This window comes from Aegilops tauschii, chromosome 5 (genome assembly GCF_002575655.3).
Source record: "Aegilops tauschii subsp. strangulata cultivar AL8/78 chromosome 5, Aet v6.0, whole genome shotgun sequence".
In the NCBI taxonomy this organism is placed as follows: domain Eukaryota; kingdom Viridiplantae; phylum Streptophyta; class Magnoliopsida; order Poales; family Poaceae; genus Aegilops; species Aegilops tauschii.
Window position 1 is genome coordinate 534,394,997 of NC_053039.3, and position 17,644 is coordinate 534,412,640.

Here is a 17,644-nt window from a genome sequence, read left to right on the forward strand (position 1 = left end):
ACTTATATGAGAAAACCTTGAGGATAAAACTCATTGGTAAGTTTAGAGGACAATTAATATGTCTTGTATACACTCATTAAAAACCCCGATGGGGAAAAATAGGATGTATGACATATATTCTTATGTTGATATTACCTCATTAAAAACCTTGATGAGAACCATGAGAGTAAACTCATAAAGGAAAAAAGAGTGCAATATAATGTTTGAACAGGTTATGATTCAGAGAGACTCTCCCCCTGATCTTTGCAAATCTCGAAGTCGTCGCATCCAATCCCATGAACATATTTTTCAAATGTTGAAGCTGGGAGTGACTTTGTGAATAGATCAGCTAGATTATCGCATGATTTGACTTGCAAAATGTTTATCTTCCCTTTCTTTTGTAATTGATGGGGGGAAAATAATTTAGGAGAAATATGCTTAGTGATATTGCTCTTTATGTAACATGTTTGCATTTGAGCAACACAAGCTGCATTATCTTCGTAGATAATGGTTGGAGATTCGATAGAACCTTTACCACATGATTTTTGTATGTGGTTTATCATTCTGCGAAGCCATACACATTCACGTGTTGCCTCAAATAAAGAGATTATTTCAGAATGATTGGTGGATGTAGCCACTAGAGTCTGTTTGGAAGACTTCCATGATATGGCTGTCCCACCATGTAGGAACACAAAACCGGTTTGTGATCTGGCAATGTGGGGTCAGATAAGTAGCCAGCATCAGCATACCCAATCATATCAATGTCCAAATTTCTCTGAAATTGAAAGAATAGGCCAAGATCCTTTGTGCCTTGGAGATATCGAAAGATATTCTTAACTCCCGTCCAATGGCGTTTAGTAGGAGCTGCGCTATGTCTAGCTAGTAAATTCACTGCAAATGCAATATCAGGCCTGGTGCAATTTGCAAGATACATGAGCGCTCCAACGGCACTGAGATATGGAACTTCAGGTCCTAATATTTCTTCCCCATTATCCATTGGTCTAAATTGATCTTTCTCTATGTCTAGAGATCGAACTACCATAGGAGTTTTGGATGGATAGGATTTGTCCATATTGAATTTCTCCAATATTTTTTGGATATAGGCGGTTTGATGAACCAAAATACCCGAGGGAAGGTGCTCAAGTTGTAATCCTAAGCAAAATTTGGTTTTACCCAAATCCTTCATCTCAAATTCCGTCTTTAGGTGATTGCGTGCTTCATCAATATCTTGTGTGGTTCCAATGATGTTCAGATCATCAACATACACAGAAATAATGCAAAATCCAGTTGTGGACCTTTTTATGAAAACACATGGGCAATCATCATTATTGGAGTATCCTTTTTTCAAAAAGAACTCACTAAGTCGGTTGTACCACATGCGACCCGACTGTTTTAAGCCGTATAAAGACTTATTTAGTTTTACACAATATGCGTTGCGTTTTGCGTTTGGATTCGGGATTGGGACTCCATCAGGAACCTTCATGTATATGTTCGAATCAAGTGAACCGTAAAGGTAAGCGGTCACTACGTCCATCAACTGCATAGATAGACAATTTTGCACTGCCAAAGATATAAGATATCGGAAAGTGGTTGCACTCATTACTGGAGAATATGTTTCAGTGAAATCAATGCCGGGTTTCTGCGTGAAACCTTGTGCTACGAGCCTTGCTTTATATCTCACCACCTCGTTGTTCTCGTTTCTTTTACGAACAAAAACCCATTTGAATCCCACGGGGAAAACTCTGGGAGGTGTAGGTATTGCTTCAGTGAATACCTTTCGTTTATTGAGCGAGGCTAATTCTGCTTGGATTGCATCCTTCCATTTAGGCCAGTCGGAGCGTTTCTTGCACTCTGCCATGGTCTTTGGATCATGATCAGTGAGAAGGGTATCTGCAATGTTTTCAACAAAATATATGTCGACAGTCGTAGTCTTACGGTCAAATGATTCTCCAGAATCAACATAGTTGATAGAAATTTCCTGCACCCTTAGTGACTCTTCGTGATTTCCCAATACGATTGAGTCTGGGTGTTCCGATGTTCCAGTTAGTTTGTGCACAACTGAGCTGGGTTGTGGAGGTTGTTCTTCCACTGGGTGTATATTACCCATTTGATGATTATCAATGCTAGGTTGGTTTACATTTACTGGTTCAGAGAGTTTCTTTCTCTGTTTCCTTTGTTGCTTGTGAGGAGCTGAATCCTGTTCCGTGGCCGTACTTCTCCCCCTTTTCCTTTGAACAGGGGGTTGAGTAGTTTTTGTTGGTACCTCCACTCTTTCGGGCGCGTTTTTAGCAGGATTGTAGGATTTGGTAACACCTTTATAGTCAGTAAATGAATCTGGCGGGTTATTTGCAATGTGTTGCAAATTAATTATTTTCCGAACTTGAAGTTCAGTTTCTTGAGTACGTGGATCAGAGGAGGAAATGCCTTGGGCATTCCAATCGATTTCCGGGCATTCTTTTTGGTACTTGATGTCTCCCCCTAATGCCGGGAAATGGTCCTCATTGAAGATGCAGTCAGCGTGACGGGCTGTGAACAGATCCCCCGTGAGGGGTTCAAGGTACTTGATTATTGACGGTGATTTTAACCCCACATAGATCCCCAATTTTCTGTGTGGGCCCATGGATGTACGCTGCGGTGGTGAGATTGGCACATATGTGGCGCATCCGAATTTACGCAGATGGGAAATATTTGGTAGGTTTCCACGTACTAATTGCAGAGGGGAAGTGCTGTGATATGCAGTTGGTCGCAATTGGATTAAGTCAGCAGCGTGTAAAACTGCGTGACCCCAACAAGAAGTTGGTAAATTGCAATTCATTAGTAAGGGTCGTGCAATGAGCTTAATTCTCTTAATTAGAGATTCGGCCAATCCATTTTGAGTGTGGACATATGGGACAGAGTGCTGAACTTCAATGCCTAATGCCATGCAATAATCATTGAAAGCATGTGAAGAGAATTCAGCAGCGTTGTCCATTCGAATTGATTTAATTCGATTCTCAGGATAATGAGCTTGCAATTTTATAACTTGTCTCATTATTTTGGCAAATGCATGGTTTCGTGTAGATAGTAAACACACGTGAGACCATCGTGTAGATGCATCTATTAGAAGCATGAAATACCTAAAAGGTCCAGACAATGGTTGGATCAGACCACAAATACCACCTTGAATTCGTTCAAGGAATTGTAGTGGTTTTGCTTGAATTTTAAGATATGAGGGTCTTAAAATGAGTTTCCCAGTAGCACATGCAGTGCACATAAAATCTGAAGATTGTGGGAATTTAGCTTCATTTAAGTCATGACCATTGGAATTGCAGATAATTTTCCTCTTCATCCCTATACCAGGATGACCAAGGCGATCATGCCAAGTTTGGAATGCATTTACATTCTGAAAAATTACCTTATACGCAACGTGCTCTACGGGTTTTATGTACGTGTAGTACAATCCTGATGATAAAGAGGGAATTTTCTCAAATATATGTTTGCCATATCCGTTGTCTTTGGTAAAGAGGAGATATTCCTCTTTGTTATCTTCATAAGTTTCAATGTGGAAACCATTTTTGCGGATATCTCTATAACCTATGAGGGTACGAGTTGAATCGGGATACAATAAAGCATCCTCAATTACAATTTGTGTACCCATAGGGAGGGTAAATATGGCACGTCCTTTGCCAACAATTACCGCATCCCGTCCAGCGATTGTTAAAATATCTCCATTCAATTTTGTAAGAGTTTGGAAATACTTTATTTCCCTAAGTATAGTGTTTGTGGTGCCACTGTCCACAAGGCACATTTCCCCCTCCATTGGATTGATTCCCGTAGAAATCTATATATTAAAAATGTGGAATTTTCAGTTTAATGAAAAACACTTTATTGAATATATAGAATACATACAAATTTTATTGATATCAAAGTGCTGATACAATATATATTGTGTTTTTACAATATAGAATGATGATAATAACAATAATAATATGTTTTTATTACAACAATCTGATGGATGTAAACAAATAAAATATCTAAATGGAGTCAATTGACTAGTCAAAGTCCCCGAACATGTCGGCGGCGTATTCGGTCATCATATTCTCGTGTCCATGGGTCCTGCGATATATGGAATTCCTTGTTGTTACTTGGTGCTCCTCGAACATCTTGCGAACAACCAGCTTCCTTGTTGTTATCAGGTTGAAGATTGAAGTGAGCTTCATATCTTGCTCCTTGGGTAGGTCTGTTACGTCTCACGGATTGCAGGTAGAGGTTTACCAGATGTCTTGGGGTGCGGCATTTTTTGGTGACATGCTTGTAGCATCCACATTTCTGGCAAAGTTTAGTTTTATCAAACTTATTCTTTGTTATGCCCTTCCCCTTGTCTGAATTTTGTGGCTTGTTCTTCTTGTTGTGGTTGCTCTTGCCCTTGAAGTTCTTGTTTTGGCCTTTGAAAGAACCATTGAACTTGGTATTTTTCTGAAAATTTGCATGTACTTCAGGCAGAGGAGCGGCCCCAACTGGGCGTTGATTACTATTCTTTAGCAGAAGTTCATCGTGTTTCTCAGCCTGGAGGAGCACATGTATAAGTTCAGAGTAAACTGTATAATTGCAGGCACGATATTGTTGCTGTAGGATCCTGTCAGCTGGGAGCATAGTGGATAGAGTCTTTTCTATCTTATCTGCTTCTGTAGGCTCCTTCTCGCAAAACCGCAACTTTGAACAAATTTTATGAACCTCATGATTATAAGCTCCGATCGATTTGAAATCTTGGAGTCTTAAATGGGTCCACTCATGACTAGCTTCAGGAAGTATAACTGCCTTTTGCTGTTCATATCTAGTCTTAAGTGATTGCCACATATTGCTTGGAGATTCCTCCATCAAATATTCAGATTTCAGATCTGGATGTATATGGTGCATTATTATGTATAAAGCAGCATATTGTTGTTGTTATGTTAATTGTGCAATTCCCTCTCTGGGAGAGTCTGCAGGAGGTATGAGTGCAGCTGCAATTCCACGGGATGAAAGACTGATTTTAACATCCATAGCCCATGTAGGATAGTTGTGTCCGTCGAGCGCAAGCTCTTCAAATTCTTTGACGATCATTTTGTCCTACAAGATTGAGAACCAGATATTCGATCAATTTACTTGTATGTAAATTAAAATCATCATGGTCATGTTGTAATAAATTTTGCAATTGTTGTGAATTCAAGTAAAGACTTGAACTTTGTTTAGATTATATAAATATTTGCATATTAATTCTATTCGAATTAAGTCTATTTTTGTGCTACATAGGCATTTTTGGACTTAATTGATGGCGAATTAATATTTGAGTTGCAAGAATAAATGATTTTCAATTGCAAAATAATATTATTGTACCATTTGTACATGTTATAGGGATTGCAAATTGCAAACACATTGAACATATAATGATTTATAGAAATAATATGGTCTAAACATCAATACACAATTTAATTGAGTACAATATATAATCACATCGAGATACAAGGCCTAAAACATGACAAGTACTTAATTACAGCACTAGTAGTTGAACCTATCTGCGAATTCCCAAATTTACGGGGCTAAAACATGACAAACACTAAATTAGTACTAGTAGTTGGACTAATGCACGAAATCCCGATAATATAAGGATTTTTCTGCAATCTAGCCTATAACCCGTTTTTTTTTTCTGGTCGTTGCAACATGGGCCACAGCCCACGAGGCCTTTCGGCCCAGGCCCATGGTGGCGCCGCTGATGGAGACATCGAGCGGATAAGGGGGACTGGGAGGTGGGGCGGTTGGGGTCAATTCCCCCCATTCCACCGCCACCTCCACGGGATCTCGCCGGCCGCCGCCGATGGCGCCCAGCGCCGGCGATCTTCAGGAGGAGGACGCCCCCCCGCAGCATAGCCGGGGAGGTGGAGGCCTGCAGAGGCCCAGGAGCCGGAGCGGAGGCCGGGGCGGTGCTGCTCCAGTGCCGCCGCGAAACGGCGAAGGATCCGGCGAGCCACCGGTGGAGGCGTTCGCGGGCTTGCCGGGGGTAGAGGCGGCGGAGATGATGGGGCCTTGGAAGACGATGCCGCTTCCTCGATCTTCACGCCGGTGGCAGTGTTGAGGTCGGGGATGGTGGCACCGGGTTCGTCGGTCTCCGCCGGCGTGGTTGGCTCCGGCTTCACAACGGAGTTGAGCCACTGCTCCTCCTCTTTGTTCGGCGTCACCTCCCACTACATCATGGCGGGCACAAGGCCATAGCCTGGAGGGGCGAAGTGCTCCTCGTCTTCGTCGGCGGGCGTCAGCGTTGGGAGGTCCGGGTAGGCGAGCGGCTCATCGATGACCTCCGGTTCCGGTGGTGGAGTGGCCGGCGGTGGAGGGCACGGCCCGTACCCGTGCACGGGGCAGAAATCGCGGGCAGGGCAAGGGCCGTATCCGTGCACCGGACAGAAGGCCACGCCTGCGTCCATGCCATTGCCGAAGAAGCCCGGCGGTGGCGGGGCCTGGGCGGCGTCGAAGAACTCCTCCTCGCCCAGGAACGGGGCTGCAGCCTCGGCGGGAGCCTAGTCCATTGGCGGAGCGACGAAGGCCGGCATTGGGGGTGCCTGGTAGGCATGGTGGACGGCGGCAGATGGGTTGCTTGGTCCTGCCTGCTCTGCGGCGGTGGGGCCAGGGTGATCCCGACGACCACGGCGACCACGGCGGCCGTTGCCTGGGCCCCAATGGCGAGGAACACCAGCACTGTGGCGTCTGGCAGATTGACGGATCTCCCGTCCAATGAATCGAACAAGGGCAGAGGCGATTCTATGCAGGTTCATCCCTGCCATCTCACCTTCTCATCTCTTCTTGTTCGTGCTCTGTTGGTCGAGGCTAGCGTTGCGGATAACGTGTAAAGATTTGATGAAAACTTGTGTTTTATTGATTCTGGGCAAAGCCCTATTTATACAAGGATTTGGGGCACCTCCGGAGAGGCGTCCGTTTACAATAGGCGCCTGTGGCGCGAGAAGATGCCCGTACGGACGTTCGCGTCCGTACGACGTTTTGGACACACGTGACGACTCTTAACGCTAATGACGTCGCTTTATTCTTAACAAACACAACGTGCTTTGATAAAGAAAATCCTGATGAGTTGACTGCTGTTGTTTCCAATCTCTACTATTTTCAAAAATATTGGAGCATACTGCAGAAAAGCCAAGGCAGAAGAGAAACCGAGGCTGGAGTGTTGAAGGCCGAGGTTTTGCGCGAGGCGTTTGCCCGAGTTCATGGGTGGAATTTTTTGGTTAGGAGGATATGCAGCTAATTCTACTCTAGCTTGCTCCTGAGTGCAACGTTCTATCTGTGGAACTTGGAGTATTTTCACTGGTATGTAATTTATGGAGCTCATGTTTCGTCATGCTTGTTCTGGCTGCGTGCTGTTGGTTCCGGTAGTTGCATGTATACTTACGGGTTTAGCTACATGTGTCCTTTTGCTTGTCATACTTTATAGAACGGTGGCCTTTTTATAATGAAAATCAACGGGAGTCTCGTTGTTTCATCTTTTTGTCAGTTAAACCATTAATGTACGAGTCGTACGTCATAGAAGTTATACGTTTAAAACTTTATTCTAATATGTATTCAACACTACAATTTGTGACACATAATTCACATCGTCTGTCAAATTGATTGTCAAATTCGAAGCACAAAAGCGAACCAACCTGTGGTTGGATGGTTAGAGGGACCGTGGTATCCTCAGCCCATCAGGGTTCAAGTCCTGGTGCTCGCATTTATTTATGAATTTATTTCAGGATTTCCGGCGATGCGCATTCAGTGGGAGGAGACGTTCCCGTCGATGACGAGGTGCCTACGATGACTTTGTAAATTTCAAGATGATATGCCGGCTCAGTCTTTCGGAGGTGCTCATAGAAGTAGGTCGTGTGTGTGCGTTTATAGGGGTGAGTGTATGCACGTGTATATGAGCGTTTGCGTTTGTACTGTGTTAAAAAAAATTCGAAGCACAAAATTAGTGTCGTTGTTATTTTCGTAGTAGTGGACGTCGACCATACGCATTTAAATAATGCTGTCGTCATTTCCGAGTTGGAGAAAAAACCAGTGCGGAAGATGAGCCATCATTCCCGAGTTCGAAAACAAACAAACGAAAAAAAGATGATTAGTCATTCTCCGGGAAACGAACAAGCAAAAAAAGCCATGGCGAAGTCAACATCGAAGGGTGGGCCTTGGTGTGGCGGCAACGCCTGCCTGTGATCTGATCTGCCGTGAGCGGCCGTGCGACACGGCTGCGCCTCCCACTGTTTGTGCTCTCACCGACCATATCAATCTCCGTGGCCGTCACAGATCGGTAACCTCGCTGGACGGTCGGTCGGCCGCCTGATGATCGTGCCACGCGAACACATGCACAGGGGCCCTCGACCTTTCCCATATTGGTGGACACCTCACCGCAGGATCCAGCTCGACTGCTCGAGACAGAGAGCAGTGTGATTCGAAGGCCTGATGTCTGATAAACGCAGAGACGGAGGACTGATTTGCTAACACGCACTAGCAGGAGCTCACGTGAGGCCACGTGTAGCGTATTAACTTAATTACTCTTCCTTAGTCAACAACACATACTGTATTTAGGGCATCGCATCTCACAGCGCACACTCCACCAGCAAGAGCATTATTCAGTGGAAGCTCTCACGCTCTGCTTCTGCCTCCCCACGACGCCCCGCCCCGCCCGTCCCGTCCCGGCAACGAAGCCGGAGCTCCACTCCCGAGACGATGTCGGCCGCCGCCGGCGGCAGCTCCTCCTCCTCCACATCAGCGCCGCGGTACGTGTGTGCTCACCTCCTCCTTCCTCTTCCTCCCTTTCCCCCGGTCGCTGCCGGTTTCGCCATGATCTGTCGCGGCAGGGGCTCGATCCTGACCGGATCGAACCCAAGTAGCGCTGCTTTAGATGTCTGATGGCCCTGCAATGGCGTGGCTCGCGTTACGCGAGAGGTCCTTGCAGTTTGCTGGCCGCGTCGCTCCTCTGCTCTGCTCTGCTCTCCTCTGCTCCAGGGCTGAGAAGCACGCGTTTACTGCAGTGTCTGCGTCTTTTTCTTCAGGAGTTCAGGTGGCATGTTGCAGGAGGCAGGGTAAGGTTTCTGCAGTAGATTCGAAAAATTGATGCTGCATGTTGCATAAGGGATGATGCGCGCCTTGATGCTCCGTCGGAAAGCTAGAGCAAGAAATGAAATGCGGATGCTCTGTGTTTCCTGTGTTGTTTTTCACAGTGTGGAGCAGAAACATTAAGCTTCAAGTTTGTTAGTACAAGTGATGGTGATGGGTTACATTACAATGGGGGCTCATGTGGATAATACCGGGGCCATGGTTGTTTAATGCATACCAGGACTAAGATTTTGAACAGAATTACTAATTCATGCTACTGAATTCCATCATTATTACTATGTTTGCTTGCTGTGAATTTGACTGCTTTGCTTTTCTGGATCAAAGGTTGGAAGGGAAGGTTGCGCTGGTTACCGGCGGCGCCTCCGGTATCGGCGAAGCCATCGTCCGCCTCTTCAGACAGCACGGCGCCAAGGTTTGCATAGCAGATGTCCAGGATGAAGCCGGTCAGCAGCTCCGCGACTCCCTCGGAGGCGACCCCGATGTCCTGTTCGTCCACTGCGACGTCACAGTCGAGGAAGACATAAGCCGGGCCGTCGATGCAACAGCCGAGAAGTTTGGCACCCTCGACATCATGGTCAACAATGCCGGCATTACGGGCGACAAGGTCACCGATATCCGGAACCTCGACTTTGCTGATGTCAAGAAGGTGTTCGACATCAACGTGCACGGCATGCTGCTGGGCATGAAGCACGCGGCGCGCGTCATGATCCCGAGCAAGAAGGGGTCTATTGTCTCGTTGGCGAGCGTTGCCAGTGTCATCGGAGGGATGGGGCCTCACGCATACACCGCGTCGAAGCACGCAGTGGTGGGTCTCACCAAGAGTGTGGCATTGGAGCTGGGGAGGCATGGCATACGGGTGAACTGCGTGTCGCCGTACGCCGTGCCCACAGCGCTCTCCATGCCGCATTTGCCCCAGGGGGAGCAAAAGGGTGATGCAGTGAGAGACTTCCTGGCCTTTGTTGGCAGTGAGGCAAACCTGAAAGGTGTTGATCTGCTGCCGAAGGATGTCGCCGAGGCGGTGCTCTACCTGGCAAGCGACGAAGCGAGGTACATCAGCGCGCTCAACCTCGTGGTCGACGGTGGATTTACATCTGTGAATGGCAACCTGAAGGCGTTTGAGGACTAGTTGAAGTCTTTAGCTGCATTTGTTACTTGGTATCTGAAAGCATTTGAGTACCATTTCTGATTTGCCTGTGTTAGCATGTCAATAAGGTGGGTGATCATGTGTAAAATTGGATAATTGTTCTATATTAGTGCTTAAGGACAGTGCTGATTATTATTGATATTACTCTGTTGAACCTGTGAGATGTGACAGGACCTTGTGTAACATTCAGTTAAGAGTTTCATAAAGACTTCTGTGGCAGTATATCTGCGAAATAGAAACCAGTTAACTTCGAAAATTTGAGTTGGAAGCCCTGTTAGTTCATATATGATTTTCTCAGAATTTTTGTGCATGTATATGATAACTGAATATGTGTACAGAAATGGATTTCCAGAGTTGTTATAATGTGTGTTTAGTTCAGAAGAATCTTGACCAGGTAGAGCCTGTGGTACAACAAACACTGAATTCCATTTATGTCGACGCCAAGAAAGGCTTCTATCAATGTATCATCAGTACCAATCATCTACTTCACACAACAGATATGCTGCTGTCAGCAGTGCTCTCTAAATAGACACTGCAATTATCATATACGTACATCATTGTTGCTGCACCAAACCATTAAGAATTATTTAAAATCTAGCTTAGCATCTTCGTTATCGTCAACAGAGGGTTGAGGCGGAGTTACAAAATCTGTATGAGAAACCGAGGGATTGTCCGAGTCAGCCACATCTTTGTTATCTTCAGAGCTGTCAGAAGCAGCTGAGATGGCGTCACCCGATTCTGAATGTGTTCTGTCCACATATGCTTGAGGTAAGGAGCTCTCGGCCACGTCAGCATCGCCGTTATGCCGAGCAATCAGATCTTCTCTTCTGACAAAATTAAGTAGAATCCCGTTGGTAGTCCTCCCAGGTTGCAGCAGATCTCCTTCAGACACAGCGATGCTTACGTTGCTAGTACTGTTGCATGACTCTGTTTCAGAAACCTCTGTGCATCTATCTGGGCCGTCTGGTGTAGTAGCTCTGGAAATGTTGGTTGGATATGGATCTCTAGGAAATGTGGGTCCTGTGAAAATACCTGCATTGCCACCCTCTATTGTATGAACCCCATCAAACTCGGACTCAATCTCGAGATTCTGGATAAAGTTGATGAACTGGTCAGCTGATGAAGTCCTCATCAGGGGCCCGCCACTCCTGGTCCATGAATTTAGGTCGATGGTCTCTGATTCGCTCTCACTTCCGTCATGTGACCTATGACGAACATGATGAGACGTGCTTGGTGCACCATCAACTCGAATAGTACCTTGGTGATTGGATGAAATGGCGGCCGCGAAGTGATCTTCTGAGAGAGATCCTGATGAATTCTCTCGACTTATGCAGCTCCATGATGGTACCCTCCTTGGTGTTTTGACTCGAACATTGTCGGTATATCCCTGGGAAGAAGTTTCTGCCCTTTCAATGCTTCTTCTTAGCCTTCGTTTGTGGTTGAGGGCTGCTATGGATTCATCCAATGCAAGTTCAATTGCACAGTTTGCTCTGATCGCAGAGATCTTCTCCCATGTGCACCTGCGACCCTGGTTGGCAGCCATTTGGAGCTCTGGATATGTCGGGTTTTGTATAATCTTCAAGTACTGCAAATTCAAAAGATGTAATATAAGGTGAGCATTTTGAATCCAAAGGACCAGCATTACCTATGCAAGCTATGAAGATATTATTAACAAAGGTACCTGAGCTACTGTTGCTGGCATAACCATGGTGACATCACCTTCCCAATCCTGAGCAAACAACTTTGCAAGTCCTCCCAGTGGGAGGCCAATTTCCAGAACTTGATTACATCGATACTTCACCTCCATCTCAGCAAGACGAGCAAGCTATACAATTTAGATCAGAATTAGAGCTGGTAACGCAACAGGTATGAATTGACATTCGGAAGGCATAGCAATGTCTAGTGTTCAGTGAAGATATGGAATCACAATAACAAAGTTGTAAGATAAATTAGGTGCAAATGTATTTGCTACAGAACATTGCTTGGATGTCCTCCATCAAATAATAATAGCAACCCATCCTACCATTAGCCAGTTATTGCATATATCTAGTAGACAGTTAGGCGGAGACCGGGGGGAAACCCTCCATTTAGAAGAAAAGAAATCTATAGTAGACAGTTAGGCATTGTGCAGCAACACGTGGGAAAATGATGAGAACTTTTTGTGTGTGGGGAAATGATGAGCTAGTATTCAAGAGCAGGAGAACAATTCTAAATTACTTGCAGCAAGAGCTAAAGTCCTGCATGCTAAGATAAACCACACACAAACCATTAACCTAACATAATTAAAGGTCAGAAACAAACCTTTCCGGCAAAGCGGCCTCCATAGGCTCTGACGATCTCCTTCATTCGGAGGAGTGGAGAGATGTGAGGATTAGTTTGGCTCACAATGAAATGATTTACATTGAACAACTCCTTCAGTTGCATCATTGGCAAATCCATCTCCAGACTTCCGTCCCTCCACCGGCGTTTGGATGCTCCAGGACCTTGTTCTGGATCTGTGGCAAAGGGAGCATGGAAGGGAACTATGTGGCCAAATCTATCCTTTGCCATCAGCTCCTGAGCTTCAAAGAGGCCCGGGAATGCACAAGAGGCAGTTACAGCACTCCAAATGACAACATGTGGTGATGTCAGGTAGTTGAGGCAGCGAGGTGGCTCATTCTTTCTAGGAGAGCAAACAGTGACCCCAAGAACACGGCCAGTTATGTCGTAAGCCTCTTGAAATGTTAAGTTACTTGTGAGATCCCTCAAAAGCCTTTGCATCTGGCTAATGTCATGAAGTGCACCATAAGTCATAACCCGTTTTGTAACAGCAAAAACTCCACCTATCCTATCAAAGAACTTTAAGATCTGTAGTGAGTCTATGAAGAAGCTCTCAATCTCAGGCCATGTCCGGGTAGCGACAATTGAGCATATAATGGAACCCACACTCGATCCTGCCACTATCCGAGGAAGAAGCTTATGCTCAACCAAAGTTTTCACTACACCTACATGGAATGACCCCAGTGAAGCACCCCCACTTAAGAGTAGCGCAGTCCTTCCAAAGGCATGTCTGGTTTCCTGAACAAAGGCAAGCTTCTCTTCCAAAAGTAATTCATCTGTATCAGATTCACACACCATTTTCAGTTGAGTCGAAACCTCGTCAATGAAATCTTTTATTAGCCTAGGCACCTGCATTACAATAGATCAACTGTGTAACCAGAATGGAAGATAGTACAGTTAATTGAACATTTGACAATGCATAATTTTCAGTTGAAACAGTAATATACCCTGTTATAGGTCTGTAACATAGAAACACTTGGCCAATTTTTTTTATAGGAACACCTATAAAATTTGAAAATGGCCTCAGCATAAATACTAAGAAATGGAAGACAGTATAGTCAATTCAGCATTTGACAGTGCATAATTTTCAGTTGAAAACAGTAATAAACCTTGTTATAGGTTTGTAGTAACATAGAAACACTCAGCCAACCTTTTTGTAGGAACCAACTATAACAATTGACAATGCCTTTGGCATATATACTAAGAATAAATCGGCATAGATACTAAGAATAAGCGAATGGATACTGGAGAATAAGAAGTGCAATGACCCAACATATATGCGTAAATTTAGATAATGGAGAAGAACCAAAAGAATGAGACAATTGATTCCTATACTTTCTAAATATAGCCATTTACCACAACCTTGGTATAGAAAAACATCTTGTAATACTAGAACAGACAAAAAAAGAATGAGAGGTGCTATTATGTCAAATACCTCCAACCTGCCTTTGTGCAGCTCAGGATTACACATGTTCCCCAAGTTCCTGACGAGATCGCCGCGCATGCAGAACACCACGTCCCGGAGCGACCCCTCCTCCCTCCGACGCCGGAGCTCGTCGAGCCTGCTCCCGATCAACTCAACGTCGTAGAAGTCCGACTCATTGACCTGGTCGGTCATTCTGTCGAGCACCTTGGCGGCGCGCACCCACTCCTCGTAGGTCCCCGCGTACCGCATCGCGCTCTTGCAGAGCTGACGCCGGCGCGCCAGCGCCAGCCGCGAGCGCGCCCCGGAGAGCTTCCTGAGGAGCAGCCCGAGGAGCACGACCGCGAGGAGGACGCCGTGGGTGTTCCTGAGGTGCAGCCAGGACGCCGCCATGGGCAGCGCGGCCCCGCGCGCACGCCAGAGCGCGGCGCTCGTCGCGGCGCGCGCCCGGGCCCGCAGGCGCCAGAGCGAGCTGAGCAGGAGCACGCGGAGCGCGGCGCCACGGCCGAGGAGCGTCGACGGGCCGATCCTGAAGGGCCCGATGCTCGCCTCCCCGGACTCCTCCATTGACGACTGAAATGAAGTCACTCGGCGACTCCGGCGAGGTCAGAAAATGGAAAACTCCAGCTCGATTTCAATCTCGAACTGAGCTCGGTAGAAAAAGCGAGCTCGGATTATCAGCAGAAGCAACCTTTGTTCGACTGTAAAAATCCCCAAATCGTGTTGACCAACCCACTCCCGGCAGCAAAGCCAAAACTGATCTTTACGCGAGATATAGTAAGCGGACAAGCCAATGAACGACGGAGCCTCGCGGCGACACGAAACCGAGGTAAAAGGATCCAATTTCGAGCGGCGCCGGCTACCGGACCAGCGATCCCGGCGACCTAAATAGGCACAGTGGTCGCACGATCCCGATCACGGCCTCGCGTCGAGGAGGAGGAAGCGTGGGGGAAAGAAGAAGCAAAGCAATAAAAACCCAATTGAAAATGGAGAAACTACTCCGCGCAAGCTTCCAACATGGGAAATCCGATCGCCTGGGGGATTATGCAGGAATATAAAATCTTCTTCGCGTGGAAGTGAAGGGGACTGGGACTGGGACTCGGCGAGGAGTGGGGCAGGCGTGGACGCAAAATCCTCCAGCTAGCTGTAGCTGCGGGATACGGGAGGCGGGGGAATGGGAGTGGGAGGAATTTTAATGGCGCTGCGACCGCGAGGAGGAGGATGACGGATCGGTCACCGGATTTGATGATGATGGGTTCGTTGCTTTCGCGGGAAGCAGTTGGGTGGGGCAGGGGAGGACGTCGGAGGCCGCAACGAGAAGGGATCGGGAAAGTGGCCGTGACCAAATGAGTCGTGCCCGTATCGACAAAGCACAGTGGTGGCTGTGGACTACGGTAGGAGTAAACCGACAGTTGCACCTGAAAAATATCATAACCTGAAAAGGGTTTGTGGATGTTTTCTTTCCCTAATTATAAAATCATGGTCGAGCAAATGTGATTTTTAAGGACCCTCTTAACCGGCGGATGTTTGCTCGGAAGGGTCGACATTTGCGAACGTTTAGATAGCAGTTTTAGTTGTAGGTGGGTTGGCAATTTCTTCATAATAGCATAGACAATTTCTTTAGAGAAAGACATTTTCCTTTTAAAATTGTCACCGTTTGATCCCGCGTTGCAACTAAAATTGCCAGGAAAATGTGTTTGCTTGCCACCCCCTTCCCAGCTAATGTTCGTCAGATAACATTATCAATTTATTAATCCCTGTATAAAAGTGTTTTCCCCAGCAATTTAACTCACTGTCTGTTAATTGCTTAACAAAAATATCCAGTTCTAACAAGCAACAAAAGAGGACAGAAAAGACAGTTGCGAGTTGAGGCACCAGTAGGAAACACGTTGCGAGCGCTCACCACGAAACACTCACTACATGATTAAAAAAAATCCCGACTAATAGCACACAACCGGTTTAAGATTTACTGGCCATGAACACAACAGACCCGAACCACCAAAAGGTGCACATCGATCAACCAACATCACTGCACGAAGCTTCGATGAATGCAGGCGCCAACGATTCTTCATGCCCCACGACTGTGTGTGTGTGTGTGTGTGTGTGTGTGTGAATTGCATTAGGTATTTCTGAAAAAGGAAGATAGATTCACATATATGTGAACCATGCCTTTGTTTCACAATGCAAGCTTTGACTCTCATGTTTCCAAATAACAAGATGGACCACATATATCACAGAAAGATAGTAGATCATTCACTAGATGGGTCTTATTGATTAGAACATATGCATATGTTGTTGAGAAGTCATTACATACTACATGAAGGTGTAAAACTCATTTTAAAATGACACATGTTTTTGTGTCGCCTTATTTTTCTCCTTTTCATGTGATGGCGACTTATCTTCACTGACTTGTGAATGTTGTGCAGTAGGTGGCTTTTCCTGATCCGTAGAGGAATGACAACTGTAGAAACATATAATTAATTATTTAGCAAGCCAAAATAGCATAAGGTAAACAATACGCTTGTATGTATACATAACTTAATTACACTAGAGCAACATTGAAATTACCCTATGCATGGCGGTGCTGGTGTAATGGGGGTGACGGGAGTTGGAGCTATATCATGGTAGTCAAGCGGGATATACTCTAAAGATTCTTTTGTGAAATCATCTGAAAAAACAAAATACGACTATTAGTCATTGTCTATGATCGAAAAATTGTTAACTATGTGAAGAACATGGAATTATATTTCTTTGACAACTTATTTTATGAAAAGGATGACAAAAATTAGTCTGAATTTTTTGCATACCTACACTAGTTCAGAATAGATCTAAACTTCTCGTGTAAGATCTATATGTACAAATTAAAGAAGGATCACCTGACTTAGATTTAAGTTGATAGGTAGCCGCTAGCGGTGCATGGGTGAAAAGAATGGCGACCAAGCAAAAAGAAACAAGGAGGCAGAAATGACCACCCATGGTTCTTTGTGAATTAAAGTTCAGATCCTTGCGAGTATGCAAGAGACGACTCTATATCCTATAGAAACCGTAACATATATAGTCACATAATAGTGTGATTTGGTACCTATCAATTGATACTATTTATTAGATCATTACTAAAGATAATTAATGACAGAAGATAAGTACTAAAGATATAAAGTTAAGATCTACCATTTATTTCTTCAAAGGGAAATATTAGGATGTACCCAAATTAATGCGAGACATTCATACTTCTCAATAGGCAAGAGGTCATCAATAACTCTATAGGGTCAAGATGGACATTACAAGCCACCCATGGTTCTTGGTGAACTGAAGTGTTTTGATACTGTACATGCCAGTATGCAAGAGATGACTCTATATCATATAGAAACTGTAGCATATATAGTCACATAATAGTGTGATTTTGGTACATATCCGTTGATGTATTACTTAATGGGTCATTACTAAAGATAATTGATGAAGGAATATAGGAAGTTAAGACCTACCATTTATTTCTTCCAATGGAAATCTTAGGATGTACCCAAATCAATGTCAGGCCTTCATACTTCTCAATAGGCAAGAGGTCATAAATGACTCTATAGGGCCAGTATGGACATTACAAGCTATCTGAACATTGAAACAAACAATAGTCATTGAAGCACAACTATTTTTATTGTACCACATGTACAACG

General features: G+C 45.2%; 2 protein-coding genes and 1 long non-coding RNA gene across 3 annotated transcripts; 1 reads left to right on the forward strand and 2 right to left on the reverse strand.

The window, feature by feature from the left end:
• Nucleotides 1-8,568: 8,568 nt before the first annotated feature.
• LOC109784728 (zerumbone synthase) lies at nucleotides 8,569-10,490 on the forward strand. The gene is made up of 2 exons (XM_020343328.3): nucleotides 8,569-8,750; nucleotides 9,415-10,490. Exons 1-2 carry the CDS (start codon nucleotides 8,701-8,703, stop codon nucleotides 10,214-10,216), a joined length of 852 nt encoding a protein of 283 aa, XP_020198917.1. The 5' UTR covers nucleotides 8,569-8,700; the 3' UTR covers nucleotides 10,217-10,490.
• Nucleotides 10,491-10,641: 151 nt separating this feature from the next.
• LOC109784727 (triacylglycerol lipase SDP1) lies at nucleotides 10,642-15,343 on the reverse strand. Its single transcript, XM_020343327.4, has 4 exons — nucleotides 13,989-15,343; nucleotides 12,536-13,402; nucleotides 11,916-12,059; nucleotides 10,642-11,819 (listed from the first exon to the last, which is right to left on the reverse strand). The coding sequence occupies exons 1-4, from the start codon at nucleotides 14,541-14,543 to the stop codon at nucleotides 10,818-10,820; spliced, it is 2,568 nt and encodes an 855-aa protein (XP_020198916.1). The 5' UTR covers nucleotides 14,544-15,343; the 3' UTR covers nucleotides 10,642-10,817.
• An 803-nt stretch (nucleotides 15,344-16,146) lies between these two features.
• On the reverse strand, nucleotides 16,147-16,988 carry LOC120964148 (uncharacterized). The gene is made up of 3 exons (XR_005755797.3): nucleotides 16,853-16,988; nucleotides 16,545-16,644; nucleotides 16,147-16,437 (listed from the first exon to the last, which is right to left on the reverse strand). It is a non-coding gene; the product is annotated as an uncharacterized lncRNA (long non-coding RNA).
• Nucleotides 16,989-17,644: the final 656 nt, after the last annotated feature.